At 45.6% G+C, this 24,744-nt stretch overlaps 1 protein-coding gene across 2 annotated transcripts; it reads right to left on the reverse strand.

Annotated features, from left to right (window-relative positions):
- Positions 1-516: 516 nt before the first annotated feature.
- elp3 (elongator acetyltransferase complex subunit 3) lies at positions 517-24,619 on the reverse strand. Of its 2 annotated transcripts, XM_064991697.1 has the most exons (14): positions 24,453-24,619; positions 23,815-23,914; positions 23,088-23,226; positions 22,919-22,989; positions 22,088-22,151; positions 21,933-22,001; positions 21,361-21,515; positions 16,873-17,034; positions 16,013-16,139; positions 11,520-11,713; positions 10,277-10,367; positions 9,257-9,550; positions 8,174-8,255; positions 517-1,393 (listed from the first exon to the last, which is right to left on the reverse strand). In XM_064991697.1, the coding sequence occupies exons 1-14, from the start codon at positions 24,472-24,474 to the stop codon at positions 1,308-1,310; spliced, it is 1,656 nt and encodes a 551-aa protein (XP_064847769.1). In that variant the 5' UTR covers positions 24,475-24,619; the 3' UTR covers positions 517-1,307. The 2 variants fall into 2 exon arrangements, with proteins under 2 accessions (XP_064847769.1, XP_064847770.1); XM_064991698.1 differs by lacking the exons at positions 23,088-23,226; positions 24,453-24,619 and having other exon boundaries at positions 23,815-23,901.
- Positions 24,620-24,744: the final 125 nt, after the last annotated feature.

The following is a 24,744-nucleotide window of genomic DNA, read 5'->3' on the forward strand; positions in this document are numbered from 1 at the left end:
GGTCAAAAGTAGTGGACTATATAGGGAATAAGATGCCATTTGGGAATGCAGTCAGTGGGCCACTCAGTCGGTGCTCAGTTGACTGAGGACTGATAGAGATGTAATTGGACTGGCTTCGTGTGTCAAATGAAGCAGTAAAAACCATCAGAGTTCTCATCATCTGGGGTCTCCTGAGGAACACAACCTCTGATAGGCTACTCTAGATTCTAGAACACATCATCATAGGAAGTGCTGCCATGGTGATGGAGGCAGCTATTTTTTTTAACCTCAAATGGCTATTCAGAGTCAGAGAGACAAAGGGCTGATTTTTGTTTAAAGTGTTCTATTCTTTAGCTTATATTTCTCTACTCTGTTTTTGACAGGAAACTCATGCAGTATAATTAGAAAGAAACATGTTTATCTTATCAACACAGGCATTCTCTGACAGACAAGTACATTTGTCTTTTGTATTTAGCTGAAGCTCTTATCGAGAGTAAACACATTCAATAACAAAGCAAGGGCAAAAAGTGACAACAGTTGAAATTATATAACTGTTAAATATTTTATTCCCATGAAACCAAAACAGCTTTCAGAGCAGTGAAAGGGATTTTAACTGAAATCTTAAGGCCAACACCAAAACAAAAGTAACATTTGTTGTAAATAAAAACAAAAACAGGAAAAAACATGGGATAGGATTAACAGTGTTTAAAAATAAACGTATGCAACACTATTATTCCATTTCCTGCCCTATAAAAACATCTGTTCAGAGACAGAGGGGACTCCCCCCCCCCCCGACTGACGAATTATACTGTGCCAAGTCCGTTAATGAACACCGATTCATACTGGTGGTCTTCCTCAACTCAACTGATAACATGATGAACTTAAAAACAACATGACGCTAAACAGCCTCCTAGTTATCTCATGAAGCTGGACGAGACTCTTCCATAGTATTCCTGAACTACGGCTTAATAAATGACCCGAGGACGCACAGACCACTACTGGTCCATCGAGGTGACTCTTATGCTGTTCCCACTCTGGGTAGAAGTGACTCTTTTATGCACAGAGGTAGGATCAGCTTCCTCCAAACTGACCTATCCACTCCGCCCCCTCTGATACCACAAGCATACCCAAAACAAGAGTGGTTCATGTATTGTCATCCATGTACGATGCAGTGTCTCCAAAGTAACATTTACATTTAAGTCATTTAGCAGACGCTCTTATCCAGAGCGACTAACAATCATGTATTAGTAACAAATAAATATATTTTTGTCTGGTGTGTGTCTTGGTAAAATAATTATAATAAAAACACGTTAATTCCCCACGTCCGTCTACAGACACACCTCCAGGTGTTTCACCATATACGGTCCCTCCAGCTCATAACCCATCTTCCTGTAGTAGTTCCTAGTTCCCACACCTGAAACACAGAAATTAGATAAAGACATGGGTTGATGGGAAATGTTATCACGCAATCCAGTCTTGACAAAGAACCAACTGTCTGTGTGTGTGTTAATTAATATCTTAGAGTGCTTTTCCACACCAATGGGTGCAAAAATCAATGAAGAAATCAAATGTATTTTTAAAGCCCTTTCTACATTAGCAGATGTCACAAAGTGCTTATACAGAAACCCAGCCTAAAACCCCAAACAACAAGCAATGTAGAAGTACTCCCCAAAGAGCTTCACTTTCTGAAATTATGTATATTAATGATTTGGGCACAATAAATGAAACAGTTCAATATGGGTGTAAGATATGATGAAATGCGCAGCATCTACTATATGCTGACAGTGGTGTGAAGTATTTAAGTAATACTTTAAAGTATTTTTTACTAAGTTGTATCTGTACTCTACTATTTATATTTGGACTATTTTTACTACACTACATTCCTAAAGAAAATAAAATGTACTTTTCACTCATTACATTTTCCCTGACATCCAAACGTACTTGTTACATTTTGAATGCTTAGTAGGACAGTAAAATGGTTCAATTCACACCCTTATCATTCCTAGTGCCTCTGATCTGGGGGGACTCACTAAAACACAAATGCTTCCTTTGTAAATGACTTCTGAGTGTTAGTGATAGCCCCTGGCTATCCGTAAATATAAAAACACTTGTGGCTTCCCGGGTGGCGCAGTGGTCTAAGGCACTGCAACACAGTGCTAGCTGTGTCACCAGAGACTCCGGGTTTGAGCCCAGGCTCTGTCACAGCCGGCCGCGGCCGGGAGGTCCGTGGGGCGACGCACAATTGGCCTAGCGTCGTCCGGGTTAGGGAGGGTTTGACCCGGCAGGGATATCCTTGTCTCATCGCGCACTAGCGACTCCTGTGGCGGGCCGGGCGCAGTGCACAGTGCACGCTGACCAGGTCGCTAGGTGTACGGTGTTTCCTCCGACACATTGATGCGGCTGGCTTCCGGGTTGAATGTGCGCTGTGTTAAGAACCAGTGCGGCTTGGTTGGGCTGTGTTTCGGAGGACGCATGGCTCTCGACCTTGTCACTCCCGAGTCCGTACGGGAGTTGCAGCGATGAGACAAGACAGTACCTACTAACAAATTGGGGAGAAAAAGGGGGGTGTTTCAACCGTTCGCTGCCCACATCCCGACTAGCATCACTACTCTGGACGGATGTGATTTAGAATATGTGGACAACTACAAATACCTAGGTGTCTGGCTAGAATGTAAACTCTCCTTCTAGAGTCATATTAAACATATCAAATCTAGAATTGGCTTCCTATTTCACAACAAAGCCTCCTTCACTCACGCCTCCAAACATACCCTCGTAAAAGATCCTCGACTTAGACTACATCCAGTTTGCTGGAAGCTATCACAGTGCCATCCCTTTCGTCACCAAAGCCCCATACTAACCACCACTGCGACCTGTATGCTTTAGTCGGCTGGCCCTCGCTACATATTCATTGCCAGACCCACTGGCTCCAGGTCATCTATAAGCCTATGTTAGGTAAAGTTTTGCCTTATCCCAGCTCACTGGTCACGATAACAACACCCACCCGTAGCACGCGCTCCAGCTGGTATATCTCACTGGTCATCCAAAGCCAACACCTACTTTGGCCACCTTTCCTTCCAGTTCTCTGCTGCCTGTGACTGGAACGAATTGCAAAAATCGCTGAAGCTGGAGACTTATATTTCCCTCACTAACTTTAAACAGTAGATGGATGGTCTTATATCTCTCTCTCTCTTACTTCTACTAACTTTAAACATCAGCTATCTGAGCAGCTAACCGATCACTGTACCTGTACACAGCCCATCTGTAAATAGTCCATCCAACTACCTCATCCCCATATTGTTTTTATTTACTTTTCTGCACACCAGTATTTTTACTTGCACATCATCATCTGCTCATCTATCACTCCAGTGTTCATTTGTTCAATTGTAATTACTTCGCTAATATGGCCTATTTATTGCCTTACCTCCTCACCCCATTTGCGCACACTGAAAATAGACTTTCATTTTTTTTTCTATTGTGTTGTTATTGACTGTACGTTTGTTTATTCCAGGTGTAACTGTTGTTGTTGTTTGTGTTGCACTGCTTTATCTTGGCCAGGTCCCAGTTGTAAATGAGAACTTGTTCTCAACTCGCCTACCTGGTTAAAAAAAAGGTAAAATAAAATAAATAAAGATTCAAATAACAGGGGACACGGACTGGAAACCCTGTGAGGTGAGATGGAAGAAGGCGTGTATGGTGAGACTTTGGAATAGACTGTTAGATATGCAGGTGTGTATGGTGAGACTTTGGAATAGACTGTTAGATATGCAGGTGTGTATGGTGAGACTTTGGAATAGACTGTTAGATATGCAGGTGTGTATGGTGAGACTTTGGAATAGACTGTTAGATATGCAGGTGTGTATGGTGAGACTTTGGAATAGACTGTTAGAGATGCAGGTGTGTATGGTGAGACTTTGGAATAGACTGTTAGATATGCAGGTGTGTATGGTGAGACATTGGAATAGACTGTTGGATATGCAGGTGTGTATGGTGAGACATTGGAATAGACTGTTGGATATGCAGGTGTGTATGGTGAGACATTGGAATAGACTGTTGGATATGCAGGTGTGTATGGTGAGACATTGGAATAGACTGTTGGATATGCAGGTGTGTATGGTGAGACATTGGAATAGACTGTTGGATATGCAGGTGTGTATGGTGAGACATTGGAATAGACTGTTGGATATGCAGGTGTGTATGGTGAGACATTGGAATAGACTGTTGGATATGCAGGTGTGTATGGTGAGACATTGGAATAGACTGTTGGATATGCAGGTGTGTATGGTGAGACATTGGAATAGACTGTTAGATATGCAGGTGTGTATGGTGAGACATTGGAATAGACTGTTGGATATGCAGGTGTGTATGGTGAGACATTGGAATAGACTGTTGGATATGCAGGTGTGTATGGTGAGACATTGGAATAGACTGTTGGATATGCCAACTGACAGAATAGCCAGCAAAGTTTTTAAATGTGATCTTGAAGAAATAGAGATTGAAATGTATTTGATCCTCTATGGCCTTTTCTACCACGATACACTTGTCCTTATTCTAGAAAAGCCCACTGTACAGCACCTTCGAAAAGTATTCACACCCCTTGACTTTTCCACATTTTGTAACATTACAGCCTTATTCTAAAATATATTAATTAAATCTACACTAAATACCAAATCATGACAAAGCAAAAACAGGCTTAGAATCTTTAGCACATTTATAAAAAAATAAGAAACAGAAATACCTTATTTACGTAAGTATTCAGACCCTTTGCTATGACACTCAACATTGAGCTCAGGTGCATCCTGTTTCCATTGATCATCCTTGAGATGTTTCTACAACTTGATTGGAGTCCAGCTGTGGTAAATTCAATTGATTGGACATGATTTGTAAAGGCACACACCTGTCTATATAAGGTCCCACAGTTGACAGTGCATGTCAGAGCAAAAACCAAGCCATGAAGTTGAAGGAATTGTCCGTAGAGCTACAAGACAGGATTGTGTCGAGGTATAGATTTGGGGAAGGGAACCAAAACATTTCTGCAGCACTGAAGGTCCCCAAGAACACAGTGGCCTCCATCATTCTTAAATGGAAGAAGTTTGGAACCACCAAGACTCTTCCTAGAGCTGGCCGCCTGGCCAAACTGAGCAATTGGGGAGACGATTCTTGGTAATGGAGGTGACCAAGAACCCGATGGTCACTCTGATAGAGCTCCAGAGTTCCTCTGTGGAGATGAGAGAACCTTCCAGAAGGACAACCATCTCTGCAGCACTCCACCAATCAGGTCTTTATGGTAAAGTGGCCAGACGCAAACCACTCTTCAGTAAAAGGCCCATAATAGCCCGCTTGGAGTTTGCCAAAAAGCACCTAAAGGACTCAGACCATGAGAAACAAGATGCTTTGGTCTGATGAAACAAAGATGTACCTATTTGGCCTGAATGCCAAGTGTCACGTCTAGAGGAAACCTGGCACCACCCCTACGGTGAAGCATGGTGGTAGCAGCATCATGTTGTGGGGATGTTTTTCAGCAGCAGGGAATGGGAGACTAGTCAGGATCGAGGGAAAGATGAACAGAGCAAAATAAAGAGATCCTTGATGAAAACCTGCTCCAGAGCACTCAGGTCCCCAGACTGAGGAGAAGGTTCAACTTCCAACAGGACAACGACCCAAAGCACACAGCCAAGACAACGTAGGAGTGGCATAAATCTCTGAATGTCCTTGAGTGGCCCAGCCAGAGACCGGACTCAAACCTGATCAAACATCTCTGGAGAGACCAGAGCAACGATGCTCCCCATCCAACCTGACAGAGAAGAATGGGAGAAACTCCACAAATACAGGTGTGCCAAACATATAGCTTCATACCCAAGAAGACGTGAGGCTGTAATCACTGCCAAAGGTGCTTCAACAAAGTACTGAGTACGTATGTAAATGTGATCTAACTTTTTTATTTTTAAAACACAAAAAAAATAATCTAAAAAACAATGTTTTAAATTTGTCATTATGGGGTATTGTGTGTAGATTGATGAGGGGGAAAAAAACAATTTAATACATTTTAGAATAAGGCTGTAACGTTACAAAATGTGGGAAAAGTGAAGGGGTCTGAATACTTTCTGAATGCACTGTATATACCCTGGAATTATGTGGCTGAGACATCAGGAGACACTGAAATGTGTTTATGTTCATTGTGTATTTCTGTTTACAGAATTTTTAGAAAAAGCTTGGATTAAAATAAAAAGAGCTCCTGGGAGGAGAGAGAGATAAGACCAGCCATCTACTGCTCCTAGGAGGAGAGAGATAAGACCAGCTGTCTACTGCTCCTAGGAGGAGAGAGAGAGAGAGATAAGACCAGCTGTCTACTGCTCCTAGGAGGAGAGAGAGAGAGAGATAAGACCAGCTGTCTACTGCTCCTAGGAGGAGAGAGATAAGACCAGCTGTCTACTGCTCCTAGGAGGAGAGAGATAAGACCAGCTATCTACTGCTCCTAGGAGGAGAGAGAGAGAGAGATAAGACCAGCTGTCTACTGCTCCTAGGAGGAGAGAGATAAGACCAGCTGTCTACTGCTCCTAGGAGGAGAGAGATAAGACCAGCTGTCTACTGCTCCTAGGAGGAGAGAGATAAGACCAGCTGTCTACTGCTCCTAGGAGGAGAGAGATAAGACCAGCTGTCTACTGCTCCTAGGAGGAGAGAGATAAGACCAGCTGTCTACTGCTCCTAGGAGGAGAGAGATAAGACCAGCTGTCTACTGCTCCTAGGAGGAGAGAGATAAGACCAGCTGTCTACTGCTCCTAGGAGGAGAGAGATAAGACCAGCTGTCTACTGCTCCTAGGAGGAGAGAGATAAGACCAGCTGTCTACTGCTCCTAGGAGGAGAGAGAGAGAGAGATAAGACCAGCTGTCTACTGCTCCTAGGAGGAGAGAGATAAGACCAGCTGTCTACTGCTCCTAGGAGGAGAGAGATAAGACCAGCTATCTACTGCTCCTAGGAGGAGAGAGAGAGAGATAAGACCAGCTGTCTACTGCTCCTAGGAGGAGAGAGATAAGACCAGCTGTCTACTGCTCCTAGGAGGAGAGAGATAAGACCAGCTGTCTACTGCTCCTAGGAGGAGAGAGATAAGACCAGCTGTCTACTGCTCCTAGGAGGAGAGAGATAAGACCAGCTGTCTACTGCTCCTAGGAGGAGAGAGATAAGACCAGCTGTCTACTGCTCCTAGGAGGAGAGAGATAAGACCAGCTGTCTACTGCTCCTAGGAGGAGAGAGATAAGACCAGCTGTCTACTGCTCCTAGGAGGAGAGAGATAAGACCAGCTGTCTACTGCTCCTAGGAGGAGAGAGATAAGACCAGCTGTCTACTGCTCCTAGGAGGAGAGAGATAAGACCAGCTGTCTACTGCTCCTAGGAGGAGAGAGATAAGACCAGCTGTCTACTGCTCCTAGGAGGAGAGAGATAAGACCAGCTGTCTACTGCTCCTAGGAGGAGAGAGATAAGACCAGCTGTCTACTGCTCCTAGGAGGAGAGAGATAAGACCAGCCATCTACTGCTCCTAGGAGGAGAGAGAGAGATAAGACCATCTGTCTACTGCTCCTAGGAGGAGAGAGATAAGACCAGCTGTCTACTGCTCCTAGGAGGAGAGAGATAAGACCAGCCATCTACTGCTCCTAGGAGGTGAGAGATAAGACCAGCCATCTACTGCTCCTAGGAGGAGAGAGATAAGACCATCTGTCTACTGCTCCTAGGAGGAGAGAGATAAGACCAGCTGTCTACTGCTCCTAGGAGGAGAGAGATAAGACCAGCTGTCTACTGCTCCTAGGAGGAGAGAGAGAGATAAGACCATCTGTCTACTGCTCCTAGGAGGAGAGAGATAAGACCAGCTGTCTACTGCTCCTAGGAGGAGAGAGATAAGACCAGCCATCTACTGCTCCTAGGAGGAGAGAGATAAGACCAGCTGTCTACTGCTCCTAGGAGGAGAGAGAAGACCATTCGTCTCCTGCTCCTAAGCATGGAGGAGAGAGAACGATAAGACCATTCGTCTCCTGCTCCTAAGCATGGAGGAGAGAGAGGAGACCATTCGCCTCCTGCTCCTAAGCATGGAGGAGAGAGAACGATAAGACCATTCGTCTCCTGCTCCTAAGCATGGAGGAGAGAGAGGAGACCATTCGTCTCCTGCTCCTAAGCATGGAGGAGAGAGAGAACGATAAGAGACCCACCTGAGATAACGGCTAGTTTCCCAGAGCCGTGTTCTTCTCTGGCGATCCTCTCTGCTTCTTCCATCAGCATCATGCCGAAGCCCTGCAAACAGGAGGAATGAAGAGACAACATCAAGCACAGAGCTTAACAAAAACTCAGAGACTTAACAGAGAGACGGACAGTGATTCAGTTCATTTTAAAAACACATGATTCAAGAGCGTCTGCCAAATGACTTAAATGTAATGTAATGTAATGTTGCGTAGCTCGTAATATATATCAATAGTGCTGAGGTCATGAGGATGTTGAGTAGCTAGTAATATATATGAATAGTGTTGAGGTCATGAGGATGTTGAGTAGCTAGTAATATATATGAATAGTGCTGAGGTCATGAGGATGTTGAGTAGCTAGTAATATATATGAATAGTGCTGAGGTCATGAGGATGTTGAGTAGCTAGTAATATATATGAATAGTGTTGAGGTCATGAGGATGTTGAGTAGCTAGTAATATATATGAATAGTGCTGAGGTCATGATGATGTTGAGTAGCTAGTAATATATATGAATAGTGCTGAGGTCATGAGGATGTTGAGTAGCTAGTAATATATATGAATAGTGCTGAGGTCATGATGATGTTGAGTAGCTAGTAATATATATGAATAGTGCTGAGGTCATGATGATGTTGAGTAGCTAGTAATATATATGAATAGTGCTGAGGTCATGATGATGTTGAGTAGCTAGTAATATATATGAATAGTGCTGAGGTCATGATGATGTTGAGTAGCTAGTAATATATATGAATAGTGCTGAGGTCATGATGATGTTGAGTAGCTAGTAATATATATGAATAGTGCTGAGGTCATGATGATGTTGAGTAGCTAGTAATATATATGAATAGTGCTGAGGTCATGATGATGTTGAGTAGCTAGTAATATATATGAATAGTGCTGAGGTCATGATGATGTTGAGTAGCTAGTAATATATGAATAATGCTGAGGTCATGATGATGTTGAGTAGCTAGTAATATATGAATAGTGCTGAGCAGGAACACAAGCTTGCACTGTCATTCTACAGTTGTCCAGGACCAGGGTGTGTGTGTGTGTGTACCTGGTGTTGGAACTTGCTGGGGTCTCTGCTACTGACGGGAACCACGCTGCCGTAGACGTGCAGCTCACGGACGATAGACACGCCCCCTTTGAGCTCAGGGCGAAATGATTGGGCGGAACAACGCCGCAGACGCAGCAGACCGATCAGAATGTCCTGTTCTGGGTCCTCGTAGGACAGGAAGGTCTCCCAGCCACCGTTGGCCACGTAGTCTCTACGAATCAGCTCCACCTGGTAGGGACGCACCTTGTGATGGATCTCCTGGATTCCCACTTCTCTTGTTCTCACATCTCGACACTGGTGGATGAGAGAAAGACATTATGATCATGTATTCTAACTAGCTAACTACCACCCCGTATGACCTAACATTGGACTGTAATTACATTTTATACACACACACACACACACACACACACACACACATTATTGTAAACCGGGTAGTTTAGATCCTGGATTCTGATTGGCTGAAACAGCATTCCAGCCATGTGTATATCAGATTATATATATTATGGGTGTGACGCAAAACTACTTGTTTACTGTTTTATTTACGTTGGTAACCAGTTTATAATTGCCTATACACTACACCCCCTGGGGCCCTACTGCTTCAATATACTACACCCCCTGGGGCCCTACTGCTTCAATATACTACACCCCCTGGGGCCCTACTGCTTCAATATACTACACCCCCTGGGGCCCTACTGCTTCAATATACTACACCCCCTGGGGCCCTACTGCTTCAATATACTACACCCCCCGGGGCCCTACTGCTTCAATATACTACACCCCCCGGGGCCCTACTGCTTCAATACACTACACCCCCGGGGCCCTACTGCTTCAATATACTACACCCCCTGGGGCCCTACTGCTTCAATATACTACACCCCCTGGGGCCCTATTGCTTCATGATATATTTGGTATTTTGGATCCTGGATCCTGGATGCAGATTGGCTAAAACAGCATTCCAGTCGCCACGCCCCCCTCTGGCCTTATTTTATACATTTTATTTGCAGTGCATTTCCTCACCTCCGTCCCCATGTCTTTCATCCTGGCCAGAGCCAGCTCTCGGAGGTTACCATGCTCCACCCCAGAGCTCACCAGAGGCATGGGGATGTCCCTGAGACAGAGACGCAGAGACCGATACATCAGTATACTGTACATAAAGGGCTCTAGGATGGTCTTATCCCCTTAGTTCAAGTGAAGGGAAATCTTAATGGTACGAATCTGGGTTTGGTGGATGCCAGGAGAACGCTACCTGCTCCAATGCATAGTGCCGACTGTAAAGTTTGGTGGATGAGGAATAATGGTCTGGGGCTGTTTTTCATGGTTCGGGCCCCTTAGTTCCAGTGAAGGGAAATCTTAACGCTACAGCATAGTGACATTCTAGACGATTACAACTTTGTGGCAACAGTTTGGGGAAGGCCCTTTCTTGTTTCAGCATGACAATTCCCCCTTGTACAAATCAAGGTCCATACAGACAGAAATGGTTTGTCGTAAATCGGTGAGGAAGAATTTGAATGGCCCTGCACAGAGCCTCAACCCCATCGAACACCTTTGGGATGAATTGAAACACCGACTGCGAGCCAAAGCCTAATCGCCCAACATCAGGGCCCACCTCACTAAGTCTCGTGGCTGAATGGAAGCAAGTCCCCGCAGCAATGGAAAGTGGAAAGCCTTCCCTGGAGAGCGGAGGTTGTTTCAGCAGCAAAGGGGGGAGGACCAACTCCATATTAATGCCCATGATTTTGTAATGAGATGTTCCACAAGCAGGTGACCACATACTTTTGGTCAGGTAGTGTATTTCACTGTCTCTGGTCATAAGATAAACAGGAATTGGTGCATGCGGCAGCTAGATGACTGTGTCCCCTTTTCTCAGCGGAGGGAGGGAGGGGAGGGGAGGGACGGTGAGTCAGGTGAGAGGCAGCCTCACCACTGCTTCCTCCCTCCGCTCAGACGCCATCAGGTAAAATATAATTTAAAACCTTGGTCTGAGAAGAACAACATTGGCAGGGCAATTCAAGCATATCCAATATGCAGCTACAGAACTATGTTTAATTCATTACTGTTGCATAGGCTTATGTTTATTAAATTCAGCAAAAAATATAAAAAGTAGTATATGAGCAGTAGATCTCAGTTTGCATTTTGACTCAGAAAGGGCTTTTCTGTTTTTACATCCCAATTCAATTCAAAAGGGGCTTTATTGGAAATGTGTTTACATTGTCAAAGCAAGTAAACACTAGCTCTGTCTAACACACACACACACACATACCTCTGGACGCGGTAGACTCTAGTCCAGGGTGGCACCAGTGCCAGGATGCGTGCCACTAGATCTACCAGGGCAGAGGGGGAGTAGCTCTTATAGCGACCGGTCTTCCACAGCTCATACAGACCTGTACCCCTGATCACCAGAGTAGGGTACAGCTTCAACCCATCTGGCCTGAACGCTGGGTTCTCAAAGAACTCCTGGGAGGGAAGAGGAGGACAGAGAGGAGGACAGAGAGGAGGATGGAGGGGGAAGAGGAGGACAGAGAGGAGGATGGAGGGGGAAGAGGAGGACAGAGAGGAGGATGGAGGGGGAAGAGGAGGACAGAGAGGAGGACAGAGAGGAGGACAGAGAGGAGGACAGAGAGGAGGATGGAGGGGAAGAGGAGGACAGAGAGGAGGACAGCGAGGAGGACAGAGAGGAGGACAGAGAGGAGGACAGAGAGGAGGATGGAGGGGGAAGAGGAGGACAGAGAGGAGGACAGCGAGGAGGACAGAGAGGAGGACAGAGAGGAGGACAGAGAGGAGGATGAGGAGGACAGAGAGGAGGACAGCGAGGAGGACAGAGAGGAGGACAGAGAGGAGGATGGAGGGGGAAGAGAAAGACAGAGAGGAGGAGGAGGATGGAGGGGGAAGAGGAAGACAGAGAGGAGGAGGATGGATGGAGGGCAAAGAGGAAGACAGAGAGGAGGAGGAGGAGGAGGGCAAAGAGGAAGACAGAGAGGAGGAGGAGGATGGAGGGCAAAGAGGAAGACAGAGAGGAGGATGAGAATGGAGGGCGAAGAGGAAGACAGAGAGGAGGATGAGGATGGAGGAGGAAGAGGTGGACAGATGGGAGGATGGAGGGTGAAGAGGAAGACAGAGAGGAGAATGAGGATGGAGGGGGAAGAGGTGGACAGAAAGGAGGAGCAGGATCGAGGAGGAAGACAGAGAGGAGGAGGAGGATGGAGGGCGAAGAGGAAGACAGAGAGGAGGAGGAGGATGGAGGGCGAAGAGGAAGACAGAGAGTGCTGTTAAAGAACAAGAGGTCCCAGTGATGCAGGTGTATGTATCAGTATGACAGGAGAGCAGGACTGTGACCATCGGCCAAATACACCATTTATCTCCTGCTCTCACACACCGACACGCTCCGATTACTATCACTAGGATTACACACACAGGGTATGAAAGCTATTCTCAAAGGGATACTTCGGGATGTTGATAATGAAGCCCTTTGTTTACTTCCCCAGAGAGTCAGATGAACCCGTGGATACCATTTTAACGCTAGTTAGCATTGGCTCGCTAAACTACCTTAAACTTTCTTTATACTGGATGTAGAGACATAGAATAGGCTCCACACGGAACCCTGGCTCCACACGGAACCCTGGCTCCACACGGAACCCTGGCTCCACACGGAACTCTGGCTCCACACGGAACCCTAACCCTAAATACACGTTGTATTATAATATAGTATAATAGAAGAGGAACCAGGCTAGTTCAGCAAAATGTGTGGCTGTCTGGCCGCACACACACACACACACACACGCGCTTAAGGTAGTATATTGCATCCGATGTGGACTTCCACTACTGATTGTGGGTTCACTGATGACTGTATGATCCAATGTAGGGACGCACACAGCCTGCCACAGACAGAGCACACAGCCTGCCACAGCCTCAATGTGGAGGCTATATACAGGGGGTACCGGTACAGAGTCAATGTGGAGGCTAGATACAGGGTATTACGGTACAGAGTCAATGTGGAGGCTATATACAGGGTATTACGGTACAGAGTCAATGTGGAGGCTATATACAGGGTATTACGGTACAGAGTCAATGTGGAGGCTATATACAGGGTGTTACGGTACAGAGTCAATGTGGAGGCTATATACAGGGTATTACGGTACAGAGTCAATGTGGAGGCTATATACAGGGGGGTGCCGGTACAGAGTCAATGTGGAGACTATATACAGGGTATTACGGTACAGAGTCAATGTGGAGACTATATACAGGGTATTACGGTACAGAGTCAATGTGGAGGCTATATACAGGGGGGTGCCGGTACAGAGTCAATGTGGAGGCTATATACAGGGGGGTGCCGGTACAGAATCAATGTGGAGGCTATATACAGGGGGGTGCCGGTACAGAGTCAATGTGCGGGGGAACCAATTAGTTCAGGTAGTAGTTCATTAAAGTGACTATGCATAGATGACAACAGAGAGTGGCAGTGGTGTGGGGGGTAATGTGAATAGTCTGGGTAGACATGTGACTAGATGTTCAGGAGTCTCATGGCTTGGGGGGGTAGAAGCTGTTTAGAAGCCTCTTGGACATAGACTTGGCGCACCGGTACCGCTTGCCGTGAGGTAGCAGAGAGAACAGTCTATGACAAGGGTGGCTGGAGTCTTTTTAAGTGGACTTCTTGCGGTGGATGGCTGGGTGCACCTTTAGTCTGAGCTTGGTTAAGGATGGCTGGGTGAACCTTCATTCTCTAGCTTGGTTAAGGATAGCTGGGTGAACCTTCATTCTCTAGCTTGGTTAAGGATAGCTGGGTGAACCTTCATTCTCTAGCTTGGTTAAGGATAGCTGGGTGAACCTTCATTCTCTAGCTCGGTTAAGGATGGCTGGGTGAACCTTCATTCTCTAGCTTGGTTAAGGATAGCTGGGTGAACCTTCATTCTCTAGCTCGGTTAAGGATGGCTGGGTGAACCTTCATTCTCTAGCTCGGTTAAGGATGGCTGGGTGACCCTTCATTCTCTAGCTCGGTTAAGGATGGCTGGGTGAACCTTCATTCTCTAGCTCGGTTAAGGATGGCTGGGTGAACCTTCACCAAGGAGTCTGGTCGCTTACTATTTGCAGCGATGTCATTGTTATAAATCGCTTCAGCTCTGCTGAGATGAGCCTCGTCCTTCCTTCGGGCCTGTCGGTGCCGTGGCTCGAGTCCAAGAGATGTTCCATGGTATAAGTCGTAAGGGCACATTTATTTAGTTAGTTTAGTTTATCTAGTTAGCGAGCGCTGAAGTGGAATGTCCTGATAGGCTACTGCACCTATCTTAATAAGAGAGTTAGAGTGGGCAATGTTTCAGACACCTTTTACCCTGCTGGGGTGAGAAGTGTGGTTCCTAAAACAGGACTGCTCTGCCAGGTGTACCTGCCACTCAAATCCCAGCTGCTGACGACAACCAAGAGCCCTGTGCTGCTACCGTGCAGGGGCCCGGCTAGGAGATTCTAGATCATTCCGTCCTGCCCGTTACCAAGCACTCCCATTGCCTGTAGACATGAATGGTTTCAGGAATTCTAGGTGGAAGTTGCTGCAGAGCAATAGTGGATACCTGCGTGACGAACCGATTTAGTGAGTGACACGCTGTTGGGAAACGGGCTACTCCGGTGGCGAGGAAAGAAGAAGAAAATATCAAAGATGACCACTACCTCCCCACAGCTGGTACTGGTCGAGTTAGCATGGGGCCACCCAGTTACCGTGTGTTGCCACGAGGAGGCCCGGCAAGAGTGTTGATGAAGGAGAGGCTGTTTACGGTCAAGGTAAGGCTTACGCAGAGCTGCTTCCCAGTTTATTACGAGGGCAAGAGTTGTAAGGGAGAGGGTTGCAAGCAGGTGGGAAGTAGGCATGCACCTTCCCTCTAGCTACTGCAACACACACACACCAGGCAGTAATGAACTACCCATAATCCCCTCTACTCCCTTCACCACTTCTTCTCTGTAATGTGAAGCGATGAGTCACCACACGCTGACTGGCTGGTAGGATGACTACCCGGGTCATAACATAACCATATTGTGCATCCCCAATGGCACCCTAATCCTATGTAGGGCTCATAGGGGTCTGGTTAAAGTAGTGCACTAAATAGGGGCCCATTCGGGATGTATACACACAGAGAGAGAGAGAGAGGAGAGAGAGAGAACCACGGCAGTGGGTTGTGTCCAGTCACGACGCGGTGCAATCTAGCTACCACACATTAAACAGTGGGTTGGGTCCAGTCATGACGCGGCGTAACCTAGCAACCACACATTAAACCGTGGGTTGGGTCCAGTCATGACGCGGCGTAACCTAGCAACCACACATTAAACAGTGGGTTGGGTCCAGTCATGACGCGGTGTAACCTAGCTACCACACATTAAACAGTGGGTTGTGTCCAGTCATGACGCGGTGTAACCTAGCAACCACACATTAAACCGTGGGTTGGGTCCAGTCATGACGCGGCGTAACCGAGCAACCGCACATTAAAATGACGGAGCTCTTTCAAATCAGGGACAGACCACTGTAGGAGGGGTAGTTTGTATGCACATGCTATTTTCATATCGGTGTAATAAACTACAGCTTTGTCTCTCAATTCACATATTGCTGAAATAAAATGTATAAATCGGTGCAAATAGGTTCAGCTAATATTTACAAATCCTGACAAACTACAAACACATTTCTTAGAATTCATCCTCCGTTTTAAAAACACCTGGTACTATTTACAGTATCCTGCTCCACATCCCACTGTGTGTGTGTGTGTGTGTGTTACTCACGATGAACTGTTCGACGTCTCTCTCCATACCAACATTAGGGAGATCAGGCATCATGTGAGACACCACCTTGAAACCTGCGTCTTTGGAGAAGTGGAAGGACTCACACACCGCCCTCACCGTGTGACCTCTGGACACACACAGCATTATTATTAAACAGTGAGCGTGTAAAACACACAATTCTTTTTTTAATTTTACCTTTATTTAACGAGGCAAGTCAGTTAAGAACAAATTCTTATTTTCAATGGGAACAGTGGGTTAACTGCCTGTTCAAGGGCAGAACGACAGATTTGTACCTTGTCAGCTCGGGGGTTTGAACTCACAACCTTTCGGTTACTAGTCCAACGCTCTAACCACTAGGCTACCCTGCCGCCCCACAATCACGTTCACTCGGATGATCACAAATCACAAACAAACAATATATTACATGGTGATCATGTAACCTGCACATGACACACAACATTGTACTGTCTAACACTACTGACATATGATCAGTGGCTATGCCCAACACCGGGGACATGAGTCATGCCCAACACCAGGGACATATGATTAGTATCTATGACCCTTGGGTCTCTACCCCTTAGATTAGTGACATATGACTAGCGGCCATGAATAAGAATACTGACATATGACTAAGATAAGTGACATATCACTAGCATTCGCTATGACGGCTCCGTTCAAAATCCCTCCTGACCCTTAACCTCTGCCCTCTGACCTGTTTGTCTCAAACTAAAGTCCTCGTAGACTCTATGAACCCCTTATCTCACGTACTAACGACCTCTGACACACCCACCTGTTGGTATCCCGTGCTATGTCCTCATATACACACCGAACCCCTCTCCCACACACTAATGACCTCTGACCTGTTGGTGTCCCGCGCCACGTCCTCGTAGACGCTCTGAACCCCTATCTCCAGCCGGGTACAGCCGTACCCCAGCATGTCACTGAGGTGTCTCTTCAGACAGTAGTCAGGGCGCGTCTCGATGGTGATACCAACACACTTGGTGTTACTGCGTTCCGAGTACCTATAAAAACAGAAAAGGAGACGGAGAAGTTGGCTGTCGGCAACCGGCTGCTGATTCCAAAGAACTAGAAGGAGATGTCCATGTCTGATAGGGTCAGATCGAGGGTATGGGTAATATATCCAGCCTCCCTCTGCTCCAACACGTATGGATGTATGCATCTTTCGGAGAGGGTTGGAATAAATAAAACGGAACCCGAATTTCTGTTTGACCGTGTGTACAAATTGGACAGTAAAATAATCTTAATCTCTTGAACATGATCTGTGATTATATTAGGGGCAAGGAGAGCACAACTACCCGGACACCCACCCGGACAAACCACCCGGACACACCCCACTCCAGGCAGGAAAATGTGACACAATAATAAATCACTTTATAAAATGGCACAACAAAAGTGACATTTTCTATGAATAACTTCTTCCCCGTTGAAACTGCAGGAACGAGGAGAGCCGATTGTGGTTGTATTAAAAACTGCAGGAACGAGGAGAGCCGATTGTGGTTGTATTAAAAACTGTAGGAACGAGGAGAGCCGATTGTGGTTGTATTAAAAACTGCAGGAACGAGGAGAGCCGATTGTGGTTGTATTAAAAACTGTAGGAACAAGGAGAGCCGATTGTGGTTGTATTAAAAACTGTAGGAACGAGGAGAGCCGATTATGGACGATTTAAAAACTGTAGGAACAAGGAGAGACGATTGTGGTTGTATTAAAAACTGTAGGAACGAGGAGAGACGATTGTGGACGATTTAAAAACTGTAGGAACGGGGAGAGCCGATTATGGACGATTTAAAAACTGTAGGAACGGGGAGAGCCGATTATGGACGATTTAAAAACTGTAGGAACGAGGAGAGCCGATTGGTTGAATTGAGCTGAGATTAGACATCATCAGTCTGGTTGTCATTCTCTCCACTTGGACAGGTTTGATCATCATCATCATCATAATCTAGACCAGTCATCTCAGCTCATATTGCGACAAACTATTACTGGGAACATAATGTCCATTCTAACAGTCTTGACGACTGATTTAAGACAAATCACAGGAGTTATTGCCCCAGAGAACACATCAGATTGGCTGAAATTAGTCAATAAAAATGCTATTATCTGGATGGTTATCTGCAGGTCACATGCAGAGGCTTTTCTCATCAAACGAACGGAGGCGTAGTGGGACTCGGAGAAGCGTGATTGCCACAGGCAGACAAGCTTACACACACACACACACACACACACACACACACACGGCAGAGATAAGGGCCTCCCACGTCTCAGCCTGATTAGCTGCTATAACAATTCCTGTAATCGTGTCTTAACGAACATGCTGATAACGCCACTGGATGAGCAATACAGGAGAACACACACACACACACACACCTCATCAGCCAGTAGGGAGTAAATACCCTGACTAACAAGCCCTCCGTTCCCCCTTTATCACATCCCCCCGTTTTATATTATATCTCTGTATTATATCTCTATATTTTTATTTTACCTTTATTTAACTAAGAACAAATTCTTATTTTCAATGACGGCCTGGGAACAGTGGGTTAACTGCCTGTTCAGGGGCAGAACGACAGATTTGTACCTTGTCAGCTCGGGGATTTGAACTTTTTTGTTTGTTTAAAGCAATTCTACCATGAAGGCCTGATTCACGCAGTCTCCTCTGAACAGTTGATGTTGAGATGCGTCTGTTTACTTGAACTCTGTGAAGCTTTTATTTGGGCGGAAAATTTCTGAAGTGCTTTTAACTCTTAATTAATTTATCCTCTGCAGCAGAGGGGTAACTGGGTCTTCCATTCCTGTGGCGGTCCTCATGTGAGCCATAATATGGACTTGGTCTTTTACCAAATAGGTGTGTCCAAAATAAACTTGTTATCATGGTTGAATTACCGGCCGGGTGGCCTCCATTGATTTTGTTAGACAGTCTCACTCCGATATATTAAAAAACAGCTCATTTTCCTCTCCATGGCAAAATTAGTAGATTTGCATGAAATGAGTTATAAAATTGCTAAATCTTCTCTACACCCCATGTCAAAATGTGTAGAATTGGGAGCAGCTGCGGTCCATCATGAGGAGTTCAGATTTTTTTTGATGGCACCTACACCAATTAAAGTCCCCGTGGTCAACAGCGTTTGCTAGATCTCACGACACAGAGAACATTGCCATCTCGTGGAACAAACTAACCATCACGTCGTTCAGACAGGAACCATTTCACAACCAGAGGGAGCAAAGATACCACCAAAATAATGAGATATATTGGGTCGGGTCTAGTTCAGGGCTCTACAACCCTGTTCCCGGAGAGCTACCGCCTGTAGGTTTTAATTCCAACCCTGTTCCTGGAGAGCTATCGTCCTGTAGGTTTTAATTCCAACCCTGTTCCCGGAGAGCTACCCTCCTGTAGGTTTTAATTCCAACCCTGTTCCCGGAGAGCTACCCTCCTGTAGGTTTTAATTCCAACCCTGTTCCCGGAGAGCTATCGTCCTGTAGGTTTTAATTGCAACCCTGTTCCCGGAGAGCTACCCTCCTGTAGGTTTTAATTCCAACCCTGTTCCCGGAGAGCTACCCTCCTGTAGGTTTTAATTCCAACCCTGTTCCCGGAGAGCTATCGTCCTGTAGGTTTTAATTCCAACCCTGTTCCCGGAGAGCTACCCTCCTGTAGGTTTTAATTGCAACCCTGTTCCCGGAGAGCTACCCTCCTGTAGGTTTTAATTCCAACCCTGTTCCCGGAGAGCTATCGTCCTGTAGGTTTTAATTGCAACCCTGTTCCCGGAGAGCTACCCTCCTGTAGGTTTTAATTCCAACCCTGTTCCCGGAGAGCTACCCTCCTGTAGGTTTTAATTGCAACCCTGTTCCCGGAGAGCTACCCTCCTGTAGGTTTTAATTCCAACCCTGTTCCCGGAGAGCTATCGTCCTGTAGGTTTTAATTCCAACCCTGTTCCCGGAGAGCTACCCTCCTGTAGGTTTTAATTCCAACCCAGGTACCCTGAGATGTTCGAGTGCTAGTTTTGATGGAAGCAGCACCCCAGGAGGATTAAAAGTAGTGCACTATAAAGGGAATAAGGTGCCATAGGGCTCTGGTCTAAAGTATTGCACTATAAAGGGAATAGGGTGCCATAGGGCTCTGGTTAAAAGTAGTGCACTATAAAGGGAATAGGGTGCCATAGGGCCCTGGTTAAAAGTAGTGCACTATAAAGGGAATAAGGTGAAATAGGGCTCTGGTTAAAAGTAGTGCACTATAAAGGGAATAAGGTGCCATAGGGCTCTGGTTAAAAGTAGTGCACTATAAAGGGAATAGGGTGCCATAGGGCCCTGGTTAAAAGTAGTGCACTATAAAGGGAATAGGGTGCCATAGGGCTCTGGTTAAAAGTAGTGCACTATAAAGGGAATAGGGTGCCATAGGGCTCTGGTTAAAAGTAGTGCACTATAAAGGGAATAAGGTGCCATAGGGCTCTGGTCTAAAGTAGTGCACTATAAAGGGAATAGGGTGCCATAGGGCTCTGGTTAAAAGTAGTGCACTATAAAGGGAATAAGGTGCCATAGGGCCCTGGTTAAAAGTAGTGCACTATAAAGGGAATAGGGTGCCATAGGGCTCTGGTTAAAAGTAGTTCACTATAAAGGGCATAGGGTGCCATTTCGGACACAACCCTTGAAGAGAGTCTGAAGTGACTAATTGAGGGAGAAAGGGTTCTGTGTGATTAGTTCTCCTACAAAAAAAACCTCAATGGATCAATCCTATTGACTCTACAGAGACGCTGTAGATCAATACCCAGACTGCTCCATTTACGACGCACTGAGTGGTATAATTAATAACGAACCTCTGACAAATGAGAAATTCATATAGGCCTAATGAAAGTCTCTTGATTATATATATATATATATATATATATATATATATATATATATATATATATATATATTTTGTTGTAATGTTCAAGCCACCGTGTTACCTGTATCACGCACTTTGTCCTTTTTGAGTGGTCACTGACAGATTCACACCGAGTGTACAAAATATTAACAACACCTTCCTAATTCTGAGTTTCAACCATTTCCCCCTCAGTACAGCCTCAATTCGCCTGGGCATCGATTCTAGAAGGTGTCGAAAGCGTACAGCGCTTGACGGCCTAGAGGCGTGTCCTGACAGGGTTAAATTTGGGTGGTGGTGGTGGTGGGGGGGGGGGGTAGCAGTATTACCTGACTGCCTCAGCCACGTTGTTAGAGGTGTGTCCTGACAGGGTTAATTAGGGGGGGGGGTAGCAGTATTACCTGACTGCCTCAGCCACGTTGTTAGAGGTGTGTCCTGACAGGGTTAATTAGGGGGGGGGGGGGGGTAGCAGTATTACCTGACGGCCTCAGCCACGTTGTTAGAGGTGTGTCCTGACAGGGCGTCGTGGAGGTTCCTGATAAAGTAGTCTCTGTACTCCTCAGCCAGGGCCATGAAGGTTCCTCCCATCACTATAAACTCCACCTTGTCCACACTGTGGCCCAGCTGCTTCAACTGGACAGAAAAACACACGTTCAGTGTTGTATAGGCCTCATCTCAGAACAGGGGCAGAGACGAACATTGGTTACCTATGCTACCTATGCTGCTTTTATTTACCTTTATTTAACCAGGCAAGTCAGTTCAGAACAAATTCTTATTTTCAATGACGGCCTGGGAACAGTGGGTTAACTGCCTGTTCAGGGGCAGAACGACAGATTTGTACCTTGTCAGCTTGGGGGTTTGAACTTGCAACCTTCCGGTTACTAGTCCAACGCTCTTAACCACTAGGCTACCCAGCCGCCCCATGTAGTGCAGTGGTGAATGACTCGAGTTCCCCGTATTTCTCATGTGAATTATTACTATTATCATCATGTCTTATTTTATTATAATAGGTAATAATGATAGTGGGGTACTGCACTGTGTGTCACTGACCTGTTCCACTCGATGCCTGGTCTGCAGGTAGGGATCATACCGTGCTCTGATGGCTCTCATAGACGTCGGCTGACAGAGAGAAAGAATACTAGACTTTTAGACAACACATAGGGATGTTGAAGGTTCTGGACTACAGGAATATAGTGTTGATTTACCTCATAGCCAGTGTAAGACTGTGTGGAATATTCAAAGTCTGAGTCTGGCCCACCTGGACAGTATCTGTCATAGCAGAAACAGAACGGTTCCTCTTTATAGTCAATACAACATTAGGGTCAGAATTCTTCTAGTTTTACTGTCTGATCTGTTACTATGCAGTCACACACAGACGATCTGTTACTATGCAGTCACACGCAGACGATCTGTTACTATGCAGTCACACACAGACGATCTGTTACTATGCAGTCACACACAGACGATCTGTTACTATGCAGTCACACGCAGACGATCTGTTACTATGCAGTCACACGCAGACGATCTGTTACTATGCAGTCACACGCAGACGATCTGTTACTATGCAGTCACACGCAGACGATCTGTTACTATGCAGTCACACGCAGACGATCTGTTACTATGCAGTCACACACAGACGATCTGTTACTATGCAGTCACACACAGACGATCTGTTACTATGCAGTCACACACAGACGATCTGTTACTATGCAGTCACACACAGACGATCTGTTACTATGCAGTCACACACAGACGATCTGTTACTATGCAGTCACACACAGACGATCTGTTACTATGCAGTCACACACAGACGATCTGTTACTATGCAGTCACACACAGACGATCTGTTACTATGCAGTCACACACAGACGATCTGTTACTATGCAGTCACACACAGACGATCTGTTACTATGCAGTCACACACAGACGATCTGTTACTATGCAGTCACACACAGACGATCTGTTACTATGCAGTCACACACAGACGATCTGTTACTATGCAGTCACACACAGACGATCTGTTACTATGCACTCACACGCAGATGTTTCCAGTGAAGCTGATGTGGGGGCATCGATGGGGTTTGCACATCACAGCAACTACTGCAATCTGAACAAAGAGAAACAAGCACGTGTCTTGTCAGAAAAAAAATGGTCATTTTTATTGCCTGTCCATAGAAGGAAGCTGACAGACACACACACACGTACCCCGCTGGCAGTGCGGATAGGCTTGGCCTTGAGTTTGGGCACCAGGGCACGGCGGTAGTGGGGTGGAACAGCAGCTATGATGTCTACTAGCCTGGGCTGAGCTGAAAGACCATATTTAGCAGAGCACTTCGTCTTCACCCTGATGACGACGTGTGAAGGAGTGTTAGAGAGGTTAGATTCATTCTAATTGTATAGAAACAGAGGAGACCTACTAGAGGCCTGTTGTATAGAAACATCCATTCATTCGTGCACTGGGTAGTAAAACAGCAAACTGAACTGGAAAAAAAGTGTTTATATTGGAGACATTCTGGTAGGTCCATCCCCATTTTGTCCTATTGGCTTAGATTATCATTCCACCCAGCACAACCTTTCCCAAATGATTGTTGCAGCCAGGTACGTTTGAAAATATGACAGGTTTCTGGCAAGAAATAATGCTTTGCTTACTTGGTGGGTCACAATCCACTTCCCCAAGGGCTTTAATTTTTTTTATTTTAAATTTAACCTTTAATTTAACTAGGCAAGTCAGTTAAGAACAAATTCTTATTTACAATGGCGGCCTAGGAACAGCAGGTTAACTGCCTTGTTCAGGGGCAGAACGACAGATTTTTACCTTGTACGCTTGGGGATTTGATCTAGCAACCTTTTGGTTACTGGCCCAACGCTCTAACCACTAGGCAGGTGGAAGTCCATGGAGAGCTGTAGGTTAGGGTTAGATTGAGGTTCTTACTTGTTGAGGTTGATGTCTTTTCCCTCTTCATGCGCCTCGACCAGCTGATTGATGACATCAGCAATGGTCATCATCATTAACTCTGCACGGCTCAGATCACCTGGCAAAGTAGTCAGGCAACATTAGCTTAATGAACTACCAGTAATAGCCGACTAAACTCAACGATATTACATTTACATTAATACAACCAAGCATGCCCTGACCATATAATATACAGTGAGATCCAAAAGTAAATCGGGACATTCACCACGTTCCCACCGACAGTTTTTATTGCGAGTAAAGTCATATCATATCAAATAAATGGAGGACAGCTGTGATGGGTCATGACGAGAGAAAAACGAATATCCAATATTAAATACATTTTTACCTCGGTTAGTGTTTAGTGGTTTAATAACTACCGAACAAGCTTCACAGATACTCAACCCATCTCAAGCCTAGTCACTTTTAATTAGTCAATTTAGCCTACATAAATGGAGACGGAGTTGGTTAGTTGTTTGTAGAGAAATTCAGTTTAGTTTAGCTATCTGGAGGGCAAGTTAGCATGATGTGTAATTTAGCTAGCGAGCTAGCTAGCCAACGACTAACCTCAGCTCCTAGCTAACCAAGCAGAAAAGTAGAGGATAGTTCCACGGACTTACTCTTTTTCTTTTGCTTCCCCATATCTGAAGTTACGTTGACGCTGTGAATTTACAATATGAAACGTGTTATTAACTGAGAAAATGTGGAGAACTTTCAACTTTGTAAACAACACAACGTAATCAAGCTTGCACGACTCCTGCCGTCCACCCCTGTAAACGGTCGTAAAATAACGTAAAAACACAGCGCTTCTTTTTTTATTCCGAGAAATTCCCTGTCCATAATAAAATAATGTAAAATGTTGGACGGTGTCTCAATTAAAATGGCCCTTTTGAAAACTGCATCTGACATCAA

The sequence above is a fragment of the Oncorhynchus masou genome, chromosome 16 (genome assembly GCF_036934945.1).
Source record: "Oncorhynchus masou masou isolate Uvic2021 chromosome 16, UVic_Omas_1.1, whole genome shotgun sequence".
Taxonomy (NCBI): domain Eukaryota; kingdom Metazoa; phylum Chordata; class Actinopteri; order Salmoniformes; family Salmonidae; genus Oncorhynchus; species Oncorhynchus masou.

What these genes read in the sequence shown, in the direction of transcription:
- elp3 (XM_064991697.1), bottom strand. Translation starts at nt 24,474, where the DNA reads ATGGGGAAGCAAAAGAAAAAGA. An exon ending in TTCACTGGAAACATCTGCGT is followed by an intron (nt 22,152 to 22,918) that starts GTGAGTGCATAG and finishes CTGCTATGACAG; the next exon opens with ATACTGTCCAGGTGGGCCAG. An exon ending in GAGACGTCGAACAGTTCATC is followed by an intron (nt 11,714 to 16,012) that starts GTGAGTAACACA and finishes CTTCCCTCCCAG; the next exon opens with GAGTTCTTTGAGAACCCAGC.